The sequence below is a fragment of the Plectropomus leopardus genome, chromosome 6 (assembly GCF_008729295.1).
Source record: "Plectropomus leopardus isolate mb chromosome 6, YSFRI_Pleo_2.0, whole genome shotgun sequence".
Classification (NCBI taxonomy): domain Eukaryota; kingdom Metazoa; phylum Chordata; class Actinopteri; order Perciformes; family Serranidae; genus Plectropomus; species Plectropomus leopardus.
Genome location: NC_056468.1, coordinates 30,911,028 through 30,937,171, shown reverse-complemented (window position 1 = coordinate 30,937,171; position 26,144 = coordinate 30,911,028). Strand labels below are relative to the sequence as shown.

Sequence of the window (26,144 nt, the reverse complement as noted above, 5' to 3'; positions counted from 1 at the left end):
TTAATTTAGACAACAAAAATTCAACTTATCAAGACAAATTAAATCCAATAAATATCAACCTGTATTTTTTTTTTCCCTTTTTGTCTTTCTCTGTGACATCTTAGGGCTTGCAGGAGTATGAGGAGTGGAAGTGGTACAACAATCCGACACTGGTGGAGGTGCTGGAGGAGTTCCCCTCCATCCAGATGCCCTCCACGCTGCTGCTCACTCAGCTGCCCCTGCTGCAGCCTCGCTACTACTCCATCAGCTCCTCTCCAGACATGCATCCAGGAGAGATCCACCTCACCGTCGCTGTGGTCTCTTACCGTGCCCGAGGTGAGGACCCGCTGCTCATTTTTGGGCTCTTTTCTAGCATTATCTAGTGTCTCTTCAAGGCTTTCAGTGCTGCGTGGGTTTAGTGGCAGGTGCTTTTCTTCTGCAGAATGTGAGGATGAACTTTAATGCTCTTTTTTTCAAGGCTTTTGGGAATCTTAAATCGGTCTCTTTTTCTTTTTCTTTTCATATAGCCAATTCCTTGACATTTCTTAAAAAAATAAACTCAATTATACCCTGTGGTTTCTAGTAAACTGTATTTAGCAGCAAGTTATTGCTCCAAAAAGTGCATATCCTGTATATATATTTTGCTTCAGGTCAGTTTATGCCATGGATAAAAGGCACTGTGCTGTGGCTCTTTCAAGGTTGCTGCAAAGACTCGAAAAGTCAAATGACTCAGCCTCTCTGAGAACCCTCCGATGGCTCAAAGAAAATTGATTGGAAGTTATCTTGGAAAGCCAGTCTGCTTCACAGGGCAACCAGACCACGACTGTAATTACAAGAAACGTAGATTTAGAAACACCTCGGGAAGATTCTGTATCTGCACACAGATTCTATTTAGAGATATGGACACAAACACAAATGGGAGAAAACACCGCAGGTATATCAGTCTGTGTAACAGTATGTAAAATGCATTAGTTATTTAGGTTTCTGTGAGTGTTGGTGTATAGTATATCACACAGCTCTTATATCTCCAGCTTTCCAATTAGCATCTTTACTCCCAGCCTGTCGAGTAGTCAGCAAACATTAACCAGATGCCAAGGCTTCTATTTTCTCTCTCACATGTAATGCGTACTTGTGCAAACATATTACTATGACTGTAAAGGCAACAGTTGAATTACTGTAATTTCCCTTTAGAGAGAGAGAGAGAGAGAGGGAGAGAAACAGGCCTTGGAAAACATGTGAGGGCCACTCTTCTCCTGTTAGTTTGTGCACTTAAAGAGAGTGGGAGCTGGTGAGAAAAAGGTAAAGTGCTCACTTGGTAATAATCGTCTCTTTCAGATGGAGCAGGACCTATCCACCACGGAGTGTGTTCGTCGTGGCTCAACAGGATAGAAAAGGGAGAGATGGTGCCGTGTTTTGTCCGAAGGTAAAAATCATGTCTTTCCGAGGAATTATGGTATTTTTGCATGTTAAAAGAAAAGCTTGACATTATATGGAAATGAACTAAAAATGAAATTAATCTGCCACATCTACAACCTATCTAGGTAATGAAATAAATATGGGGCTGGATGGAGAATCACACATTTCCTTTTTACACACTTTTACACCTACTCATTAAAAAACGTACACATTTCCACAAAAAAGGTTTCAAGTACAAATTATTTACTTGGATAATATATAGCTGTACAATGCACACTTCAAGTACTTTAAACAGTACTTTGACAGTTTAGTAGCTGTGCAGTGCAATGCAAGAAAAAATATCTTCTTTTTTAAATAACAAAGCAAGCAACTAAACTTTTTTATGGTTATTATCACAATTCCACTGTGCAGCCTTTTTCCTTTTAAATAAAATAACCAAGTAAACAAACTAAAATAACTTTAGAAATTGCTCTTAAATCCACTTAGTGCAGCATTTGTTTTTCCAACAAAATAAAAAATTAAACAAACTAAAATGTGTCTTCAGAAATTGCTCTCAGATCCACTTCATGTAGCATTGTAATAAAAGTACAGAATACTATAAATGAGTAATAAAATCACAACTCCACTTCAAAGTATTGTTACAGAAATTTAATTTCCACTTTAAGTGGTGCAGCAGCTCAAGTTGAACATGAAAATAAAAATAGTTTCTACTTATTGGAGTAGCAGCATTACAATAAAACCTGGCGGACGTAAACGAAGGATCATGGAAAGTGCGTGCTCAAATAAAAGGATCCCAATCAATTAAAAAATGTGTGCTAGGGGCCTAATACTGATCTGTCTGATCCAATCAGGAAATCACTAGTTTCAAGTTTTAATTGAAAATGAAATTGTGACTAGTCTACATTGGAATGATGTTAATCTTCTAGTCTAACTCTTGACAAGAAAACAAAAAAACATGTTTCCCAAAATGTGAAACTATCACTTTAAGTGAATTTACAAGTTTTGTGGTCACTTTAAGGACATTTTTACTTAATATGTTTTTTTTGTCTGATGCATTGTTTTAGTGCACCATCATTCCAACTTCCCAAAGACAACCAAGCACCTTGCATCCTGGTGGGTCCGGGAACAGGTATCGCCCCGTTCAGAAGCTTCTGGCAACAGAGACTATACGACCTTGAACACAACGGTAAGTTTTTTCCTCATTCCCTAGAAAGGTATTTATTACTACCTTATTGAGGGGCTTTGCGGTGGATTTTCACAGCTGCACATGAACCCGCAGCAGAATATTCAATTTGCTGATGATAAGAATATCCAGGACAAGCTGCTAAATGTACTCTATCAGGCAAAATGCTGTCTCATGCACCTCTTTGTAATAATGTATTTCAGATCGAATAACTGTGAGAGATTTAGATAGGATACAAAACGGCAGAGTGTCACTTCTACAAAACCTTTCAGAGCAACAAAGTAACTCTGCTTGTCATCTGTCAGGAATTGAGGCATACCCCATGATCCTGGTGTTCGGCTGTCGGCAGTCTGAGATGGACCACATCTACAAAGAGGAGACCATCCAGGCCAAGAACAAAGAAGCGTTCAAGGAGCTCTACACGGCCTATTCCAGAGAACCCGGCAAACCAAAGGTACCAGCGCGAAACTGTCCATGGCTCTGGATGAGTCAGCTTTTCACAAATCTCTCTGGAGAGCTGTTTGGGCTTGAGATAAAATCATAGCGTTGTAAAACATCTGAATTAAAACTGCTGTGTGGCTGTATTCTGGAGCACGCTTACTTCAGTTGACATCATGTGTTTCCATTTGACAATTTTTATGTCACTGTGCTAGCTTCAGCCAGCAATATTGAAACTGAAATTGATATTTATTTTGAGCATGTAAAAAAAAGTCTCTGCTTCATTTGCTGTCTGGTTCTTACAGCAATGATGTTCAATAACTGAGTATAAAAGCTCAAAATATTCAAGAAACAGAGTGTAGAAAAAATAATTTCCATATATATAGATATTAGCCTTCCAGCCTGCAGTTTTCAAATTTTAATTAATTTCACTTTATTCCCTATCTGTCAGTGGTCTCCTGTTTTTTTCACATTGTTTCTTACTTTTTTCACACTTGACTTCTTTGTGCACACTCATCATTCCTCCTCTGCTGCTCTGTCAGAAATATGTACAGGATGTACTGCGCGAGCAGCTGTCAGAGACGGTGTACCAGTGCCTGAAGGAGGAGGGAGGACACATCTACGTGTGTGGGGATGTTACGATGGCTGGAGATGTTCTCAAGACTGTCCAGCAAATCATCAAGCAGCAGGCCAACATGACCCTGGAGGATGCTGGCTTCTTCATCAGCAAGCTGCGGGTAAGAAAGAGGAAAACAGCGCAGTTCAGTGTGCTACACCATCACCATGATGTTTATTGTTGTTAACCCTTTGAAACCTGAGCAAATTTAGCAAAAATATGTGAAGAAGGAAATCAGAGACAAAAAATTGAAAGAAATTGGTAAAAATGTACTTAAGAAATTGGTTAAAAAATGAAAATTTGTCAAATAAAAAAGGAGAGGGAGAAATAATAATAAAAAAAGGAAATGGCCTGGAAAAGCTGCTTAAAAATTATAATAATTTTGTAATATAATTTATATATGTAATTATGATCACTGTAAATATATTTTTTCCCTCGACATTTTTCCCTAGCTTTTTAAAATATTTTTTTAACCTAATCATTTATTGTAATTTGTCATTTGTGAATGATTAATTACCAAATTGCTCATTGCCTTTTTATCCCCATGTTTTTTAAAAAATCAAACCATTTGCTCCTGGCTCAAAGGTTTCAATACTACTGAAAGGCCTCTGAGAGCAGGACAAGAAAAGTGATGTCGCCTCAGGTGTCAAAGGATTAAACCCTACTGAGCAGCTCAATGTGATGGTGGCGTCAGAGAAGAGAGGGGTCACAAGTTTGAATCCTAGATGAGCTGTAAAAATAGAAAATCGGAAGTGCTCTCCATCATTGCAAAAGTGCCCTTGAGCAATGCGATCAACATCCAGTTGAGCAGGCGGGGTTCTACAGGGCAGCCTCTTCGCACGAACGTATGTAGCTGTGTGCTAAGCATGAAGCTGACAAACAGAAGGCGTGTTGAGTCAGAATTTCCCACTAAACTGAAGGTTAAATAACCCCCCCACTGGCTTGTTTTCATTTGTGAACTCAAGGGTAAAAAAGGCTATAAATAGAAGAGTGACACGTGTCACCAAGGCCACTATTAGCACACTTACCTGTGAAGAATACAAATGAACTGAAGAGCTGTTTTTCAGTCCTGTTCAGTGACTCGTCAAATCCAACAACCTCAGGCATGTAAACACAGTCAGTATGTCTCTTCATGTACATGTTTAATCATCTCATCATTCTACGATGTAAGATGATCTTAAATACACAAACCAAAAGAATGTGCATGAAAAGGAAAGCTGGAAAGACAAGAAAATAAAAAAAGAAGTAATATTTCTCAGTGCTATCAGCGTAAGACCTTACTGAAATAAGAATTAGTCTGAAACCATCATGGAATTTAAACTGCGTGCTTTTACAGAAGAAGGCAGCTCTGGCTGTTTCTAAGTTTCAGATATGTATTTGCTTATTTCATTGTTTCTTTCAAATGAGGCTGTCATTTACTGTTACAGATCCCCTCCAATGAAAAGTTTTTGACCTTTTTAACAGTCTACTGTCTGACTGACAGTCAAGCATGTGTGGCTGAATCTCTCCCATGTTTCCTCTAACACTAACATCAGCCATCTTGATGTGCACCACCCTTTAACTGCTCAACATTGCACAAGCAGCGGTGGTGAGCAAGGCGCAAGATCAGATCCAAAATTTTTCAAATAGGGTGAAGGAGTAGATCTACTTCCAGCCCCTTCTCAAAAGTTTTTATTTACTTTTTTATGTGGGGAAAACCATGTTAAACAAGTATTTTTACATATTTACTTGTACAAACTTATCTGGAGCATTAAATAACAATAATATAATAAAAATAATGTCCATCTCACATTTTCTCTACCTTCACCATCCCATCAAACCCAGGATGAGAACCGCTACCACGAGGACATCTTTGGTGTCACCCTGCGTACTTATGAGGTCACCAACCGGCTTCGTTCAGAGTCCATTGCCTACATTGAGGAGAGCAAAAAGGACTCAGATGAGTAAGTGGTTTGTGTCATTTCATCTCCAGAATTTTCTGAAGAGTGCTATCCCTTTACAGTTTTTCTTAATTTCGGATTGAGATTATAAAAGGTCACTATCCCGTTTATGTACGAAACAGAGCTGTACTTAAATTTCATGGCAATATTCTTAGACTAATAGATATCTTGCGTACAGTGTTTATATTTTTGGTTTTTGCATGGCACAAATATAACCACAGTAAATTTTATAGTAACCTGCTTAGCAGATTTTGACATTTCTTGCCTACAAACAGATATTTTGTATGATTGTGTTGAAGCAAAGGTCAGAAAACCAGAAACAGTTTTCTAATAAAATGCTAGTATTAGTTCTTGAGATACATCGCCATGAAATGTTGGTCAAGGAATACATTCAGGGTCCCCACGGTCATGAAAAACCTGGAAAAGTCATGAAATATCACAGCCACATCTTCCAGTCCTGGAAAAGTCATGAAATTAGTATAAAATAATTGTAAGTTTTTGAAAAGTAATGGGCTTTGTTAAGTTAAATAAAATTGTTACAGTAATCTTCCGTGGATAACCTTCCACATAATGTAGCATAACAGCAAATGTATTTTCTGTAGCTGTTGACCTAAATAAGCGCATTTTTCAATGTGTGACGTTTCGTTTGCACCTTTTCCTTCATTTAGATAGATGAAGCCAGCTGATAGGTGAAATTATTTTTGAATCGAGTTTGAAACTGATATGTAGGATAGAATGCCGAACATGTGGAGCAAGAAAAAATATGTTGTTCTGGGTTCTTGGCAAGTCCTAAAAAGTTTTGAAATTTTGTCCACGTGAAGGACTCTCAGTCGACTGAGAGGTCTTTAGACTTTCAGAGGGCAACCCTAAATTATAGTTAGTTTGCTGTTGGCTTTTGCTTTTGTAGAGGACACTGATACTGTCTTATTTTTTGGTCCAATGATTCTTCAATTTTTACAGGGTTTTCTGTCTTTGTAGCAATAGTTTTAAGATTGCAGATGTGAATAAAATCTCCTGCTGAGCATTTAAACGGCAACCTAGCCAGTGGCTGCCTTTTTCATTTCAGGCCTGAAACCTTTGCTAATTTGGTAAGCTATTTAGGTAACCTGCTGACTCAAAGTCATGAATCACATTTCTGTTATTTAAAAAATTTAAATTGCACCTCATTCATCACATAAAACTAGAAACATTCATTCATACATGACTGTACTCCCTCCTTCATCGTTTGACTATTTGTCTCTGATTTTTGGAGGTATGGTAATGTCTAGTTTGTGCACAAACCCATAAAACCTCAATCATTCACTTAACTTATTTGCAGCGCGGCTGATCTGCGTGGGATACTTAAACTCTATGATGTGTTTTCTTATTTATTCATCTTCTTTGCCGCTCAGATTTGCCAGCTGGTTAGCTCGTATTTTAGAGAGCAGTGTTTTTGGCACAGCCCCCTTTTAGATTCATCTCAGCAGCTGAGATTACTATAGCAGCTCCATCTCCAAGAGACGACTGTATAAGTAACTCCAATCTGCAACCTGTAGTTGTTGCCGATGTGTTATCACCCCTTGTTTAAGATAAAAACACAGTGGGTAACCATGGAAACCCGTGGAGAGGGATCTTTAAAATAACAGGATTAGAGCAAAAGCAAGCGGGTCTGTTCCATTTCTGTTTTTGTTTCTGTCGTCACTTGTGCACATTGAAGATTAGACACTTCATACACCCTTGCCATGAGAGCAAAACAAGGGCCCTACATATTCACTATGGCTCATTAAGTACCAACATAATGCATCACAGACGATGGCTCCTGTGTGGATTGTCACTTGAATTTCACATTTGGCCATCAAAGCCCCTGTTGGCTGGATGAGTAATGACTGTAACATCTCTATCTCCATGTCTCTGTTGCTCTCTCTGTCTGTATCTCTGTCTCTCCCTCTGTCTTTTCTCTCTCTCAGGGTTTTCTGCTCGTAGGTCTGTGAATTGAGGGGCTTTCTGACAACCAGTCTGGAGGACACAGCAACGCTGGTTAAAAAATACTGTGCCAATTTTTCTACTACTAAAAAAAAACCCAATGGATTTCTTTCTTCTTTTTTTTATACCACTTTAATGTTTCTGTTGGGCTCTGCAATTTCGTCTGTAGCAAGTTGGAAATGTTCTGTTCTCTGAGAATATGTTTTGCTCGTTGATACTTCCAAAAACTATAAAATTGATCATTTTTGATTCATAATGTGTGCACCTAGTGTAATGACCTGCCTCATTGTGAATGCATGACCAATACAAGAATATACTCAAGAAATATACTATACTCTGTGTTGTTGTTACAGTTAAAAAGGCTTTTATTGAGGTTTTATATTTATGAGGTGGCGTTGATAACAAACTCACAGACATTTCTGAAGTATGAATTAAGTCGACCTTACATTTCGGGAAAGAATCAGGGCTGGTCAGATCTATTCGGTCTGTTTTTTGTTTTTTAATCAAACGCTGTAGTTTTAGGAAAAGTTCCAAAGGGCAGAGATAATTGAAAGATGTACAGGCATGCAGATAGAAACACTGATAGATTTTTTTTGCAAGCACATTTGGCGTTCTGACAGGTCACCCTGAATTATGAAAACAGCGATTCTGTCACAGCCTCAACTAACATATTATCTAGCTCTTCACTGGCAGTCCATCAAAATGCATCAGCCTCTGTGCCAGCTCTCTTTTTAGTGGCCTGTCCATTCTCTCCCAAACATCATAATGTTATGTGTCCCAGCTGAGGCTTGCACAACCCACAGCAGCTGCATAAAAAATGTGCAGAGCAGCCGCTAAAGTAGAAGTCTGAACCAGTGCATGTTAAAAAAAAAAAAAAAAACTCTTAATAAATGGCAAATTAAAAGTGCTTTAACACGCTTTCAGGACTCTCAGATTATAAAATATCCAGGTATTAACATATTGACTATAACAAAAAAAAGATCATGATCATATGTCAATCCATATAATAATGGTGTGTTGTTCTGGGAAATGAGGTCTTGAATTGTAGATAATTATCCAAGTATTAATCAGCAGTTTACAAGTGTTTTGGGAATTACGCTCATGCGCTCAGTTGTGAAAATATTGATTCACCCTCATGTCTCTACGGTAAATATGATGTTACAGCCAGCAGCCAGTTAGCAGGCATTCAGACGGGGAAAGCCGTGTGTTGAAACAGTGCTGTTACAGGTATGAGTGAGACCAGAAATACAATCTAGGAAATCCAGTTTAAGTAACAGAGCTGTGAATTTAAAGAAATCAAATGCCAAAACACTGCTTGTATAAAACTATGAGATAGGATTTTACAACTCTGGGTTTGTTTTCAGGTTGTTCTAATTTGTTAAGATGATCACGGGATGACATTTTGTCGCATTCATAAACTGTATATAAGAAGAAGGGGGTGTAGCCACAGTGACATCACCAGTTGGTTTGTTGTTTTTGGGTTCTCTGACTGACACTATGCAGATCCACCTGTACTGGCAACCTGACTGCACGTCTCTCCCAGATACATTTTTCAAGTCACTAAGTTATCAGCTAGCACTTGGTTAAAGTTGCATTTGTATTCTCTTTAACTGTAATATTACTTGGATGCTAATTTTTGCTTTGATTTTAGACTGCTTACTAGAAAAGCAGTCAACTCCTTCAAGTGTGTTTTAGTACAATCGAATGCTGATCAAGACATTTTTAGGGGACCAGCTGAACTGAAAACACAATGAAACACACTGCGAAAGGATCAAAGTTCAATGCTGAGAACGCAAACAACACTCCAAAAAAAGTTCATGGCTATTAAAATGTACACAGTGCCAGCGATATATGCTTGGCTATGCCTCTATCCTGATTGACAGGTCGACGTGGTGGCAACTTATCAATCACAAGGTCACCACCTAAAGCGTCCCCTGCTTTTTTTTTTTGCCTATTTAACTCTAAATGTGGTCGCCCCCACTGGCCATTAAAGAGGATGCAGGTTTAAAGTGCTGTAAAAACCTTTTGCTATAAATGTTTGTTTTTTCAAAATTGATGTGTTTACATTAGACATAATATACCCAGTTCCAGTTTGTGGAATTTGAGCGTTAATGGACCTTTTTTTTATTTTTTTATCGCAGGCTCTGCCTTCAACTGCTGTGAAAGTAAAAAATGGTGGTTCATAGGTCCCGTCATTCAACAGGCCAACCAAACTGTTGGCTGTAACTCCCAGACAGTGCAAACTCCACTGCTTTGTGTCCACAGACCACCTGTAAAAAAATAATTAACACCAGAAGTAAATTATACTATACAGTTATGTTTGTGTTATACGTTTTGCATGATTATGGAAAATGGTATTAGTCCCTGAAAACTCATGGAAAATGTTTGAATTTTTTTCCATGAAAATGTGCAGGAACCCTGTTATGACTGAGCTTCCGAGGTTCTGGTTGTTAGATTTTGTTAAATTTGCAGAAATCCAAGCGAGCTGTTTCCCCCGTTTCTACTTTTTACACTGAGAGAAGGCCCCTGGCTGCTGCATCATATTTACCGTACCAACATGATAGGGGCGTCAGTTTCTTATCTTACTCTGTCAAACTATTCCCTTAAAAATGATATATTTCTGTAAAAAAACTTAAGTAAAAAGATCTTTTAGCACCCTGTGCAGCCCGGGTCACCTCTAACAGCTCTTGAGCTTTTAAAATTTGCATTTATTAGCATCATAACTCCTCTGCCTCTTGCCTTACATTAACTCTCTGCCTCTGCCTACATGCAGCACATTCATTCTTTTCTTTTGTCTCTCTGCATGATTGTGCACAACCCTTTGGCTCACACGCCACCCTTTCACTGTGACCTGACACCTGCTCAGTAGCATCAGCGTGTGTGTGTGTGTGTGTGTGTGTGTGTGTGTGTGTGTGTGTGTGTGTGTGCGTTTGTGTGTGCGTGCGTACGTGTGAGTGAGAGTGTGCGATAGAAATCATCCTTACTGTGCGCATCTCTATTTGAGTGGGTGTAAAAACATGCATGAGCTCAGGTGTGCGTTCTTACATGATTATTCTGCTTGTTGCCTGTCGTCAAACTGGTCCGATTTTTAAAATAAGCATGAATTTGTTGTTTTGTGAGTCACATGAGCCTGCGAATCTTACAGATGGTGTTTTGGTAACAGGAAACTGCCCACATGGCTTTTTTAGTTTTCTGATCTCAGCGGTTCAGTTCAATTGTGATGAGTTCCAGTGAAGTTTTTCATTAAGGGACAAGAGGCAATCACACTGCCGCTGTGGTCATTTGCTGCTTTCCAATGAGTCAGGGTTGTAATTTGAATATATATTTGTGCAGGGGCCACGTTGTTTATCGATCACCCACTCTGCAGTAACCTGTGGCTTTTCTTGTCAGCTTGTTTGTTCCCTTTCTTTGTCTTAAATTAAAGATAACTGTTAGCATGATAAACGGATTTCAATGTGATTTTCTCACAGCAGAATATGTTTGGTTATTTTATTTTATTCGATTTTTTTTTTCTTAATCAACTATTTTTACTGCCGGGAGAAAATGGGTGATCCCAGTGTCCCCACTGTCGTTCATTCTGGATGAATGTCTCCTCTGTATAATTAAGTTAAATCGGAATGAGAGCTGTCAAGAAAAAATGTCTGTGATGTAAAATGTGCAGCAGAAAAACAATTGATACGAGATATAGCTTCTATATATAGCTTCTATAGATATATATTCAAAGTATAAAATATAAAGAGTACCACTTTGATCTTTTTCTAAGAATGTATTTTGATTATGTAAATGAGCACTATGATTCTGCTTGATTTAAAAAAAGAACAAAAAAAAGGCCTATTCTATGGTGTCTCTCATATCCTTTAGGTATGGGATGTAAAACGGCAGCATTAAATCAATGCATGGTGATCTTCTCTCTCCTGTTCATATTTAAAAAGCTCTGTCTATTTACCAGCACTGTGTCAGTCAGTGAGACTGTATTGTGAGGTTGTCCGGGCTTTCTCGCAGGCCTTGGGATGGTAAAAACATTCTCGAAGGGGGTTTCTTTTTCTGTGTTTGCATATCGCTGCTGCTATGAACAACTCTGATCCAATCAGCCTCTGCTATAATGACCTTTGTTGTGTAATTGATTGAGGATATTCCATTTTATTGCATCAACTGCAAGGACTTTGCATTTACTTACAAATAAAGAGAAACATTTACAGAATATGTCAACACATTTGCTTGGTTTGTTTTTCTTGTTTATGTGAGAGAGAAGCCGCACCAGAGCGGTTAATTCCCGCAGTGGGACTTGTTTAAGATTGTAGTGTTTTAATTTGAAGGTCAGATTTAGATGTTGATACAGCGTTGTGGCCAACAAGCCATTTGCTCCCGTCCCTGCCGTTGTAAGTGCTGGTCGTCATGGCTCAGAGAGTCAACACTCAGAGCACAGAGGTTCCTCTCAGCACTATGGAAACATGTCAACATAACAAGCCATCCAAACTTTATACAAGGACTCTGATTGGCTATTAGGAAGAGTGAAGCATTTCTAAGTAGCTCAAACAGTTTAGCAACACAGGGAATCATACCTGCTGGTCAAATGCAGTCGAGTGATTTCCCTGAAAACAAACAAAAAGAGCAAAATTTGTTAAAGGCTGCAGAATATATTTTTCCTCACCATTGCTCAGCGTCAAAGTCATGGTTCATGGGAAGAAGTTGGCTAAGGAGACGCTGCTGCCTTCTGTGCTGGAAGACGATGACGCAGAAACACAAAGTGAGAAGCTGCAGCTGGGAGAGGTAGGAAGCTGACCATCCAGCCAAGTCTGCTTGAGCAGGGGGAGTGTGAACAACCAGGTAGGCGAGCAGAGATTTGTAGGACTGTTTGGAGGCAGATTTTAATGAAGTTTTAGACTTGAAAAGACGGAGAGAGGCTAGGTGAGAATTTAAAGCATGTTATTCACCTGCAAGAGTATATTAAGCTTTAGAAATGAAGGTTTGAAAGGAAAGCTTAGATTTCCAATGTATCAATCATTCACCCCATATGTTGGTGAATGTGTTGTTTTTTCTCAGTTTTTGGGTTCTTTGTTCACAGGTGGCATACTAGAAACAGTTTTCTTCAAGGTAACACAGAGTAAGCGAGTGAGATAGAAATGGTCATCCAGGGTGAAGTATTCCCTTAACCATAACAGCATCTCAAGACACGTCTGAGCACTTTCCTTGCTCAAGGCGAGGAAATACAGACTCAAAATTACAAGCTAAAGACCTGCAATTTTCTATTTAAAGATTGCTCTTTTGACCTGTGTATGCGCATGAATTTATTTAACAGAGGGGACTCAGAGAGTCACCCTGAAAGTGTCCCAATTACACTTTTATGTAGTCTAATCACAGGACTGCACCAAACACATTATGAAAGCTGCACATTTTTCAGTACACAACCCAGTTGGATGTCCACACAAAAAGTGCATTAGAACATGTGAGTGTGTGGTCACGTGCCAAATTCTGATATTTCTGTGTAGCACATTTAGTGCTGAAAATAACAATGTACTGAGAAATGTAGTGAGTTTGCCATAGGCCTTCAAATGAAGGGAGTAAAAAAACTAGAACAGTCTGCGGTGAGAGAGGTTATAGAAAAGAGGGAAGAAAGGAGTAGGAGGGTAGGAAATTGGTCACAAAGACTGGGAGGACAGAGAGATACGAGCTCAAAGAGACAGTTCTCCACATTGACGGACACAGTTGTCCAAAGTGTAGGTATCAGTTTTATCTTCCTGGCAGCAAATCTATCAAATCTCCTGACTTGGGCTGCCAGCAACAGGCAGCTTTGAAGAGTCACGATGTCTTACTTTCTCATTCTCCACCCAGCAGAGAGAGAGACGGACAGAGGTTGACATGCGTGGGCCAAAGGACAAACGCTCAAGTCCTGGTGGGAATGTGCTAGACAGAGGTCAAAGAGAGGGTGAAGAGGAAGAGGAGGAGGAAGATAATGAAGATGAGGAGCTTGGAGAAGAGGAAAGTGTTGTCTTTGATGACGACTTCGATACAGATTTAGAGCTTGAAGGTAAAGAAGGGATAATATAGGGTGGGAAAGTTATCACATTACATGATAAAGGGTGTGATGTTCCCTCTCATAAAAAAGGGAGAAAGTCTTGGTGATGTGAGTCATATGTTTGAAATGAGACATTTTGCTCTGTTATTTTCTGTTTGAAATTTCACACCAGACTCTAGCACAGTGATACCCAACTTACTGCCAGCAGGCGATATCAGGTCCCCGATAGGGTGCCCTGTGGCCCCCCAGCTATTTTCTAATTCACAGTAAAAATAAAGTGATTCACACTTGTTTTTGTACTTTTAGTAAACAGAAGGTGCCAGAGTGCATAAAACAGCATAAAAATAGAGCTTGTTTATCCAAAACTGTGCCAGTGGACGATCCCCCAGCACTTTCCGAAAGAGCTCCTGGCAAAGCCCATACTGTCCAAAAATTAGTGAAATGACCTGAAATCCTAGAAATGTCCTAAAATCCTAGAAATATCCTAAAATCCTAGAAATGTCCTAAAATCCTAGAAACATCCTAAAATCCTAGAAACGTCCTAAAATCCTAGAAACATCCTAAAATCCTACAAATGTCCGGAAATCCTAAAAACATCCTATAATCCTACAAATGTCCTGAAATCCTAGGAACATACAGTGTATTTGGCTGCTCCGAATGGCCCCTGGCCTCCTGTCATTTAGCAAAAGTAGACCCAAAGCAAAGCAAGTTTAGTGTCTCTGCTCTAGCAGTACACAGTATTTTGAGTCTTAATTTGATCTAGATCCAAACATGCATTGCTAAAGCAAAGCTTTCCCGCCACCCCATCTGTTAATCTTTTCTCTTCTGCTTTCCATCTTCTCACTCTCTAAATGATTTCAAGAAAGAAATAAAAAACAAATCAAAACAGTAACTCCTACATGCACCTGCCCACACATGTAAAGCCCTGTTCTGCATCTTAATGATTTCATCCCAGTCTTTGTGTCAGGCTTTCTTTTCACCACAAGTGAAAACCATCTGGTGTAAATGAGCTCCCCTGACAGGGCCAAATCAGCCACGAGGGAGTTTTCAATATCACACTCAAAAGGTCCTCCTGCGAGGGAAAGTGCCACATCTCTCCTTTTACAAAGAGGCATTGATAGCGAACAATTCAGACAGTCAGTGTCTTTATTCACATTGCAGATAAGGAGGAGGCGTATGACCTGACGGGGCAGGCGTGCTACATGGAGGCGTGTAAGGTGTTACAGGTTGTACCTGCTTCTTACTTCCTGCAGCACATGCAAAGTAGTGAGCTGTCTATGATGCATCGCGGTCTGGGGCCGAAGGTATGTTGATCATAAATTAGGGATTGTGTGAAAATTATTAGAAGGTAAGAATCATAGGAGGGATATGTGTATTTTCTTTATGCTGAAGGAAGGTTGGTCTGACTTTCACTTATTCATCTATTTCTGACCCAATTTTATATTTCATTATTATTTGATTCTATTGTTTTTATAATTTGGAATCGAGGTGCGGGGCAAACATATTTCAGTGCTCAAGTGCCTCTGCAGACACTCAGCTGCCATCTGTGAACGGTTCAGCCTTTCAGTGACAAGAGCAACTGTTGAAGGGAAACTTCAGTATTCTTCATCCTGGTCCCCATTTTCACAGTTTTTGTGTCAATGTGACTGATGGAGACAACTTCTTTGAAACTGGTCCAGAGACTGCGGCAGCTAGCAGCTGTGAAACAGACTATAATGTTAAGAAGTTGCTGCATTTGGCAATATCAGTATGTCAACTAAAAGTGTTTGTTTTGCCACTGAAAGACTCTGATTATTATTGTCTGACAGCATTTTGGGAAGGACCCCACAGATAAATTAAATGTTTTATTTACCTTTTACTTGATCTGGTCTGTTTGTTATTTTTTGTAACCAGCCAAGCTGGCATCGGACATTAGTATGTTGGAAACTTATGTTATACAGACATTACATTTTGGTGATGATACATAAGGTGCCAGAGTGCATAGAACAGCATAAAAATAGAGCTTGCTTTTTCCAAAAAAGTGCCAGTGGAGGATACCTCACACCCTCCGACAGAGGTCCTGGCAAAGCCCATAATGTCCAAAAATTAGTGAAATTACCTGAAATCCTAGAAACATCCTGAAATCCTAGAAATGTCTGAAAATCCCAGAAATGTCTGAAAATCCTAGAAATGCCCTAAACTCCCAGAAACATCTTCTTACAAGAAGACTCTTACAAATGTCCTAAAATCCTACAAATGTCCTAAAATCCTGAAAACATCCTAAAATCCTACAAATGTCAACACCTACAGTTCTCATAGCTCACTTTGGATTATAGCGAGAGCGCTACCTGGTCAGCACCAATAACGCAAAGGAAAAGTGGGCAATGAGTCAGATATTTCCCTCAGGAGTTGGTCAGTATTGAGTTCACAACATGTTTCTGCTTCTCCCAAAGTGGCCATCAGTTTCACCTGGAGTAAGGGATTCGATCTACATATTTGAGCTTCTTCTTCTTCTCTCTCTAACACCGTCTCACATCAGCCCACACCTTTTTTTCAGTGAATGACTAATTAATCCAAAGTCACATTCACCTTCACGGGGACTGCACTGATCATGGCAAAGTCTGGGGAGCACTGTGGTAAATCCAATGCAGCAGAGCTTCAAGGCGTTTTCAGCCCTTTCCCTGGAAATAGATCATGAATGTAAAGATCTTTGCAGTACAATTTACATACAAAATTGCATAAGTGTGGTCTATTATATAGATCCTCCAGTACATAATCAATTTGAGAGTCCTTCACCCCACTGAAGCTAGGCTGCTGGCAGATTAATAATCAGAGAGAGCTCATAATGCAGATCTGTTTTAATTTACCTCTTTCTTTAAACCCAAATGACAGCACATGCTTTTGACCTTGAGACATGTAAAAGTAGCTTTATTATTTGGTCCCATCAAGCATTAGGACACAATATCTATATTGTGTCAAACATGTTTTCGCTATCATGTAACCCTGAATATACACAGATGTACACAGATCTACCGAAACATAATCAAAGACGTTTTTGCCAGCTTTACACCAAACAGGAAATACATTACTTCAACTAATGGATCTCATTAAGCACATAAAAAAACAACAAAAAAAACTTTTTGGCATGTAACCCTGTATCCTCATATGAGGATATTCCAGTTTGGGTTTGCAGCACCTTCTGCTTAACCCTTTAAAAGCTGGATCAACATCAGTTTTTTTTTTTTGTTTGTTTGTTTGTTTTTTTTTTTTGCAGCATTCAGACTCTTTTCGCAAGTATTTAAACCTTTGAAATGTGATTTCTTTCCAAAATATGACAAAAAATGCAGTCACCAACTTGGCATGAAATGTCCCAAACATTGCAAAAATTAAAATGTGAAAAAATGACCTGAAGCAGTGCTAAAAAAAAGGGCAGAGATTTTTACCATTTACCATTTTTTCTAGCACTTTATTTAATAAATTTTGCTGATTGCCTTCTTTCCACGTGTTTTTGTAAAGGAATCCAGCAAATTTGCTCAGCTTTTAAGGAGGTTAACTGAGACCTGTTGTCCTTCTACACGGACTTTTTAAGTGCCATCTAGTGGTGGCAAAAGCACAACACACTAATCCATGTAAAGACAAGATGGCAGCCATCTGGCAAGTCAAGTCTTCAGCAGGTCAAGACACAAGTGGACAAGGTATAGCACCTGATCAAATTTTATGGTTGAAATTTGTGTATTTATGCTTAATATGATGTTTGCAGTTTGATATGGCATGCAAACTTAACACATTTTAGCAATTGTAACAAGCTTAAACGCTGTAAATTAGAAGGAGCTCATTTGAGGACATTAGGACTTTATTATTGTCTCATTTTAGGACATTTGGACTTAATTGGATTATCACAGCAGTTTGCAGGCCAGTTAGTTGTGACTGGCTCTTACAGACAAAAGGGGCATTCCTAACTGTAAGTATGGAGCAAGAAAATTTCATTTACAAAGCAAACAAATCACAAGGCTTAAAAATGTCCTGTTGTTTGCTATTTTGTTTTTGCACAGTCATGTTGAGGCAATGAAATTGATAGTTTTAGACCTGAACAGTGACCCCAAACCCTTAAAGTTACCAAACATTGATTACATTTTGCATTGTTACAATGTTCAGGCATTGAAATAAACTGTTTTATATTTAATTTCACACTTGTGACTGTTAAAAATAAACCCATTGTCCCCATATGAAAACTTTTTTTCTCAAAAACTACTTACTGTAGATATACATTGCTTAGTTCTTTATACTTATCAGGTCCTACTAATCCCAAGTTGCTCAGAGAAATTAAAGATGTATACCAAAGAAAAGCTCAGGTCTCAGGAGGATGCTCTGTAAAAAGATATAGGCCAACATCTATAAATTTTTTACACTTACAACCTATGTAACCTTATTTTAGCTCATAAATCATGTGCAATTGCATGTAATTTTAATGGTAAATCAATGTGAAACTGCTCTGTGAGGGAATTGTACAGACAGAGGGAATTGTACATTTTTGCAAATTTGAAAATCCATTGCCTGGAGCTCTTAGCAACACATTTTGACATTTTTACAGGCTTCCACCAGTCCATAACGCTGTAAATGAAAGTTGTAAAAGTAAATCCATTCCCTAACAAGCCATTTCCCGAGGTTTTGGCCTCAGTAATGTCTTTCAGGCAAATTGAATCTGATTTTAAATAAGTATTCACCTGTCAATCAGAGAGAGTAGAAGAAAAGTAACAAAGTGCAGCTGCCGAAGGTTATTTGTTTAATGTCTTGCAGAGTGATGGGCTTCTCTGATCTCTATAAGAAAAATACTCTGCATGCATTTAAATGCACTATCCTCTGATGGGGTTCTCATTTCTCTTTAAGATCAAGTTAACATAAGGCTTCATGCAGCCAACTTTCTCATTAGTCGTGCTAGAAACTATAATTTTCATGTTCTGCGAGCTTCATTTCTGACCCACGCCTCCACACACAGCTCCGTTCTGCTTCATTTGTCTCACACAGGTTTAATATTCACCCCTCTCTCTCCCTCTCTCACTCTAGCTCTCTGCCCACCTGCATCAGTACATCTACTCTTTTAACTGGAATATGGATAAGAAAATATACTGCAGTGAACAAACAGAAGAATTTCACTTTGAGGAGAGGTTTGGTTGTGTGTTTGCAGGGCACCAAAGCACTGGCAGTTCCCCTGGTAACCAACACTTCAGTACTGAGGCTGAACCTGCGAGATAATTGGATGGAAGGAATGGGCGGAGCTGCCATAGCCGAGATGTTAAAGGAAAATTGTTATATTACAGGTGGTTTTACAGGGCACTCAAGCATGCACACATTTTCTCTGCCTTTTCCCTCACTCTTTCACATTCTTGTAGCGAAAGTGCCACCCCGACTCCCACTCGCACGCCACTCACCTCAATTATGTGCCATATATATCTGGGGTCCATGTTTCATATTTGTTAAATGTCAGTCAGTTCAGGAACCAATGGAGAATGACTCCTCTGAGTCATGTGGGCTCTTTGGGGTGACGTTATTTTTAACATCCCTTTGTCAGACACCACCATTCAGCTTTCGGGGGTAATCCAGTTTGGGAGCATACAGTAAAACAGTTTAATTGTTAATACAGAGTTTTAAAGGAAACCTTTTTTTCTAATTAAACAAATAAACAGATATACAACTAGAAAAATGCACTCAGCAGAGTTCAGATGTCCACCAGGGGGCCGCCCATGCTGCTTGTGTTCACTTTAGACTTTAGAGTTCTGCAGCTAAAAGGCACTGTATGTGGAAATATAGATATTATGTACAATAATTGTGAGGATAATGTATTTTTATAACTAAAACACAGCCACAAACCTTTGATCTATTTCATTCATAACTGGAATTTAATGGTATTAACTTTGTCTGTAGGCTACAGTACAACAAAGAAGGAAATACCAACTGAAATACTAAAGGCTACTGATGCAGTCTTAACTATTTTGTTGAAACATTTCTCTGCAGTAATCAGGCTACCAAAACTATCAGAATGACAATAAGCAAACTTTAAACAACTGATTTATACAGTATAAAACAATAAACATATTTTGAATTGTGGAGGATAAACTTCTTCTCTTTGGACTCTTTTCATGATGGGAAACACGTCACCTTCTCCTCGTTGACTTGTGTGTCAATCCTAGAGGTGGACCTTGCTGACAACAACCTTGGGGATTATGGAGCCAGAGCCGTCGCTGGTATGCTTAAAGAGAACAGCACCCTGGTGAGCCTCAATCTGTCAGGAAACCATTTCACAGACCGCTCCGCTGAGCACTTCAGCCCGGCACTGATCACCAACTCCAAGCTACAGCACCTGGACCTCAGCTACAACGCGCTGGGAGAGCGTGCAGGTAGGACAGCCATTAGTTATACATAATAAAGGTCACATACTTTCTTTAATGCCTTAGCCTTTCAAAAAATGAAACAGGACCCGTGGCTCCCATTTTCATTAGGTGGATATTAAAGATTTCCACTGGAGATACATATTTTCACATACTTTGCATTCGCAGCAGATAATAATTGAACTTTAGGTCCCTAAAAAAGTATATACGGCATCGATGGATAGCAAAGGACATTGCAGAGGTGTGGCAAATGTAAATGAGTTTAGTTTCTCTGGACAGAGCTCTATCTCTGCTGTTTAACCCTTTGAAACATGGACAAATTGGCTTGATTTCCTTAAAAAAAAACCCAGAAACTAAAAAAAACTAAAAGAAACTACCCAAATATAAGTAAGAAATTAAACCTGAAATATTTTATATATATATATACAAAAAAGGAAAATCATGACTTGAAAAAAAGTGCTTAAAAATTCTAATAATTCCGTGAATTATTTAAAAATAGATATTAATGATAATTATAAATATTGTTTAGTTTTAGACATGTTTTAAAACTAACTAACTAAATTGCTAATTCCTTTCAAATTGCAGAACCTTTCTTGCCAAGTTGCTCACTGCTAAAGTATTAATACGATACTGTAAAAATACTCATGTTTCAATACACATGTGCTTAAATTATTAAAAGTAAAAGTACCAGATTCCAGAAATACATTTTTTTTTAAAAAACACCCCAAAACTCTTTTCTGTCTTCTATAGTATATGTTAAGTGAATATCCAATAAAGCTCTTTCAATTGACCAGTTACTGCGATAAATGCAGAATAATTAAACATGTGCTTGCTTATATCTACTTCATTAGATTCTTAGAAAGCCCCTCTCATAAAACCAGTAAGAATTTTGCCGTAATGGTGTATCCTTCTCTGTGAGCCGTCACAGGACAGCAGGCAGCAGCAGACTGTGGCATTCAAAGGTCAAGAACATTTCGCCTTCATTAAAACCGCTTTTAATTATCATGTGGATGAGCTTTGTGACAGGCCCCTTGTGGCAGAATGGCAAACCAGGACGCAATGAGCATCTGATGTCGGTAATTGAAAATAAATCTGTCTGTGGGAAAGGGGACACCGCTGTTGCACTGCCATGTGTGCTGCTATGATTCATCCCCACATATTCAATTTTAATTTTTCCATCGCTGAAATATCAAAGGACATCCTTGTGCTTTTTGAGTGCACTCTTCCATATAGCATAGAGAAAGCAGTGTACCAATCAAACACTCATTCATTCATGCTATGGTTTTATTGCTTTTTCAATCAGGCACAGTGAGAGCGTCTTCTTCTGTGATTATGGAGTGCTGTGCACATTCTTATCCCTGTGATAAAGTGGGTGAGATGATGATGGGGATCTTTCTCCTCAGGATCTCTGCCTGCACAGCCCTCACTCACTTTTGCTTATAGGCCATGAAACACACAATCGCGCCATCTCAGTGGAATCTACTGGAGATAAGTTGCCCTCAGAGAGTCAAGAATCTTTGATTATGCTTTTTTTGACACCAAAAAATATCTGTCGTCATAGATTATTTTCCATGCATCAGTCTCAATGTGATTACTTTTTTTGCAAAATCAAAGTTCAGCTATTCGAGAAACTGCCTCAAACACGTACAGACTGACTGATAACAGCGATTTATATTCATTTTGAACAAGTCATTGCAATTTACTGAGAATAATAGACATTTTCTTTGCTTTTCAATGAAATAATGGAACTTTTTGTTTCTGTTTTGTTCTTATCTTGTTCCTATCCAAAGGAAAACACCTGGGAGACTCTCTATCAGAGAACACAGGGTTGAGATCACTAAGTCTGGCCTGGAACTGCATTCGAGGAAGAGGAGCTGTGATGCTGGCCAATGGCCTTGGGGTAATACGCCTAAAAAAAAATCAATATTTGAACACTATATTCGTTTTTTAACTCATGCGAAACAAAAGAGGATTTACAGGTTAGAACAAGTTTTGCTGCTACAATAGCCTCTTTTGGGAAGGCTGTCAGCAGGGTTTTGGAGACTGGCTGAGGAGATTTGCTCCCATTTCAGTCACAAAATCATCAGAGGTTGGACACTGATGTTGGGCGGTAAGGCCTGGCTCGTGGTCCATCTCATCCCAAATGTTGGATGGGGTTGAGATCAGGGCTCTGATGTGCAGGCCATCGGACCTGGCTTTGTGCATGAGGCCATCATTATGGTGAAACAGGACAAGCCTGTACCCAAATTTTTAAGTTTAGAGTGCACTGCTGTTAAAAATGTAATTGCATGCTGAAGCATTACAATTTTCATTTACTTGTGCTGCTTACAGATGCCTCCCACAAGCATTTAGACCTTTGAACCCAGAGCAAATTGTGTGATTTCTTAAAAAAAAACATGGGAAAAATGACAATAAGAAACTTGGTAAGAAATGTTCCACAAATTTCAAGAAATATTTAGATTTAGACAATTATTTTAAAGGAAAAAGCTATGGTAAAAGATAGGAGAACAGAAAAGGCTAGGAAAAACTATATATATAACCTAAGTGAAATAGAGCAGTAAAATAATGAAAGTCTGTGAACTATTAGAGAAGTCAGTTTTCAGGCGTGATTTAAAAGCGGGAACTGAGTCAGTGGATCTGATGCTCAGTGAAAGGTCGTTGCAGAAATACATATACTGGACACCAGTGCAATGAAGCCAAAGTTGGTGTGATGTGCGAGGATCGTTTATCACTCTGTATACTGCCCATGGGGTCGTAACATTAAGCACCATCCAGTGTGTGACTTTGTCGAACCAGGATATTCATATGTCCACCACAACAAAGCATCCTAACCTACTTTACATTGCCATTGTTTCTGTGGTGCTGGCACGTAATTATCACCACCACCACGTAATGTTAAGAATTTAGGGTCATTTCATGAATTTCTTATGACAGGATGTTTTAATCCATTCCCTAGACATTTGTTGTAATGTTTTTGGTTTTATTAGTCTAGTTTGTCTTTCGATGCATATTGCTTTTTACTGCAAATGGACACGAAGGATTTGTAGAACCAGCATTGCAACAAGTAACAAGATCATCATGGTGATTTTGAGTTTGTAAACTTGTATATGAAGTTTAATAGTATGATTCAGCTATGCAGTTTGATAATTGCCACTGGAGGAAAGTACTGTGTATTATAACCTGGCTAACTCGCTCATCTTGCTCTGTGCAGCAGCCTCCTGGTCAGGTATTCATTAAGCGTCTCACAGCAGGAGAGACAGCACCGACGCAGTTCTTCCCTCTGTCTTAATGACCAAGCCGGTCAGAGGGACCTGATCAGTGGGCTGCGCTGACAGGAGTGATTGATTCGGGACATGAGAGGCTGATTACGTCAGGATCTATACCGCTGTTCTCTCGCTTCAAATGAAAGCCTGCCTTTTGTCCTCAGATAATCTTGTTAGAAAACTTGCTCAAGTTTGACTTGCTTTTGCTTTTGAGATCTTTCCTTATAAAAGACACATTCTTTTCTTTCTTTTTAGGGAAACATTTTCCTCAGAACAGTGGACCTTTCGTTTAATGGCTTTGGGAAAGAAGGAGCCGTCGCTTTAGGACAGGCTCTGAAAGAGAACACTGTTTTGGAGGAGTTGAATGTGAGGTATGAGGCTTTGTTATCTTCATATCTGGTGATCACATTATTTCACTGTAATTGAGTTAACCCTTTGAAACCTATGCTGATGTCACATTTGTCACTTTTCTTGTGCTGATGTCTTTCACAAGTATTTAACCCTTTGAAACCATACTAAAGTGGCTTGACTTCTTTTAAAAACATAGAAAGAAGGCAATGAGTAAGTTAGCAAGAAATGTCCCTAAAATTTGCAAGAAAATATCTGAAATTAGCAACAAAAAAGGAAATAAAAGTCACAGAATAAATAAAGAAAATTATATTTATTGGTGCTAAAACAAAAAAATAAAAATGATAAATGATATAAATAATAATATTGTTTTCTGTAATCTAATTTTAGTTATATAATTGTAATAATTATTTAAATAGCTTTCTTGATATTTTTCCCTAGTTATTTAGTAATTCTATGATTAAACTTTCTTTCTTGCTCTTTTTCTCTCTGTCTTTAGCTAACTTTTCGGTAATGTTCTTGTCACGTTTTAATGATTTTTTTGCAATTTCTGGGACATTATATGCCAAGTTGCTGATTGCTGTTTTTTCCTATGTTTTAAAAAGAAATCACGTTTCAAAGGTTTAAATACCCGCAAAAAGCAAGGCTGTTTAAGAAATCGAGCCGGTTGGTTTGATTTCTTTTCGAAACATGGGGAAAAAGGCATCAAGAAGTGCCCTGCTGATTTCAAGAAATTTGCTCAGGTTTTTAAAGGGTTACATGCTTGAAGTTGTTAGGTTAGTTTTATTGAATTCTTCCTTAAATTCCAAATGAGAGCAAAAAGCATATTTTACCATGTGCAGTACTAATTGTTAGGCAAATATAACACATAATACCCTCCTGGTGAGGGCAACTTGCTTTACATAGATCTACCAATAAATCTCTATCTGCAGACATCTTTTTTCTTAAAGTGAGACCATTAACAAAGTTCAAGTAATTCAGTATCGTATGCTTCCCAAGCAAAACAAACCTCGTCTCACAAATTTCCAGACATTTGGGCTACGTGGATGAATAATACCATTTAAAAAATAACACTTTATGATTGCTTCCCTCACACTCCAACACACTTTTGTTTGTTCTCTCCATTTGTTTCTTGCCACAGTAACAACCGCATACCCCCTGAAGGAGCTCTCCGCCTTGCCATGGGCCTCAAAGTAAACAAGACAATCAAATCCCTGAACGTAAGCTGCTGAAAGATTGGTTCTAGCTCCCAAGTCAATGGGGGGCATCAGTGGGTAAAATGGGATAAATGAATGGATCACTGTACTTTGTTTTAATGTCAGCGCCCCAGCAGAGATCTCAGGGGCTCATCTTAACTGTCTGAAACAGCTTAGTGATTGAAAAGAAGTTATGGGGAGGACTTAAAATTGAGTTACAGCCTGAGCATTTAATATTGATTTTATGAATACTTCTGAGTTGAAAATAGATTTTGGGTGTCTGGTGAAATAAACATGTCTGAAAACGTAATATAAACAGATAAATGTTAGGCAGTTCAAGATTTAGCTGTTAAAACTGTGATCGGTTAGTGAAAAGTTCAAAGACTTTATCCTATTTGCATTTTCATATATGAAAGCTAATTATTGCAAATGCTGTTTGTTGTTTTCCTATGCTTTTTAAAAATATTATTGATTTCTTGCAATTTGGAGAACTTTTCTTGCCAAGTCGCTCATTGCCTTTATTCCTCATGTTTTTGAAAGAAATCAAACCAATTTACTCAGGGTTTAGAAGTTTAAACACCTGTGAAAGGTGTCTGAACACATCACAAAAAAGTGATGTTGAGCGAAGTTTCAAGGGGTTAACTTTATTTCAGGCATCTGACAAAAATCTATTCAAAGAACCCATTGATTTAAAGATGAGGGAAGCGGGAGTGCTCAAATGCTAACTCATTTCCGGGTTTTAGGACTCATTCCCGGGACACTATAGCCTCCACCAGAAAGCCAAAAACTGTTTTTTTTGTTTTTTTTTTTACAAAATGCTAATATGTTCCTTTAAAGCTGACTACATCCAGTGAGAGGGTTGATTTGAGCTGAGGCATGGGTGGAAATCATTTTTAAAACACCATAATAGCCTTAAAAACGTATCTCATCACCTTCTTAACCTCAGTAAAAACTGCAGTAAAGACCCCCATCTGTGGCGTTATTTCCATATTTTTACATTTCTAATGTCTGTCTTTGCAGATGGGAAGGAACCCCATTCAGAGCGCTGGGTGTTATGGGATCCTCAAGTCTGTACAGGAAAACCCAGATTCAGCCGTGGAGGCATTAGACTTTTCGGTAACTTGCACATATCCCACCTCTATGAGACTTTCTCCTCCTTTCAAATTTATTCACCCGCTTTTCTGTTATCACTCTCTCTAGGACATCGCAGTAAACCAGGATTTTGAAGATCTGTATTCGGCAGTGAAAGAAATACTCCCTGCGCTTACAGTAAATCATGGGGGCAGAATTGGCACATTCAGGAAAGCAAAAGCTTGAAAAGTGTTACTGTAATTGCTGTACTTTTATGCCAGAGAAGATGGAAGGGAGTCTTGTCAAAGCCCCGTGGACGTTTTCATTGGCAGATGAACCAACGGATGGATG

The 26,144-nt window shown here is 38.7% G+C and overlaps 2 protein-coding genes across 3 annotated transcripts in view; both read left to right on the top strand.

Moving 5' to 3' along the window:
- nos1 (nitric oxide synthase 1 (neuronal)) overlaps positions 1 to 7,866 on the top strand; it is a 56,564-nt gene extending 48,698 nt beyond the window's left edge. For both annotated transcript variants that reach the window (XM_042487596.1, XM_042487595.1), the window contains 7 exons: positions 105 to 315; positions 1,315 to 1,402; positions 2,460 to 2,581; positions 2,884 to 3,032; positions 3,559 to 3,753; positions 5,457 to 5,575; positions 7,519 to 7,866. In XM_042487596.1, the coding sequence (XP_042343530.1) occupies positions 105 to 315; positions 1,315 to 1,402; positions 2,460 to 2,581; positions 2,884 to 3,032; positions 3,559 to 3,753; positions 5,457 to 5,575; positions 7,519 to 7,534 (900 nt within the window). In that variant the 3' untranslated portion in view covers positions 7,535 to 7,866. The remainder of the gene's footprint in view (positions 1 to 104; positions 316 to 1,314; positions 1,403 to 2,459; positions 2,582 to 2,883; positions 3,033 to 3,558; positions 3,754 to 5,456; positions 5,576 to 7,518) is intronic.
- Positions 7,867 to 12,130: 4,264 nt separating this feature from the next.
- On the top strand, positions 12,131 to 26,144 carry lrrc74b (leucine rich repeat containing 74B). Its single transcript, XM_042488781.1, has 10 exons — positions 12,131 to 12,304; positions 13,367 to 13,562; positions 14,712 to 14,854; positions 18,715 to 18,847; positions 19,718 to 19,924; positions 21,706 to 21,815; positions 23,434 to 23,549; positions 24,668 to 24,746; positions 25,743 to 25,838; positions 25,923 to 26,144. Exons 1-10 carry the CDS (start codon positions 12,206 to 12,208, stop codon positions 26,037 to 26,039), a joined length of 1,296 nt encoding a protein of 431 aa, XP_042344715.1. The 5' UTR covers positions 12,131 to 12,205; the 3' UTR covers positions 26,040 to 26,144.

Coding starts and splice junctions, on each gene's coding strand:
- lrrc74b (XM_042488781.1), top strand. CDS start 12,206: ATGGTTCATGGGAAGAAGTTGGCTAAGGAGACGCTGCTGCCTTCTGTG. Junction 19,925..21,705: donor CGCGCTGGGAGAGCGTGCAG/GTAGGACAGCCA, acceptor TCCTATCCAAAG/GAAAACACCTGGGAGACTCT. Junction 23,550..24,667: donor TTGGAGGAGTTGAATGTGAG/GTATGAGGCTTT, acceptor TTCTTGCCACAG/TAACAACCGCATACCCCCTG.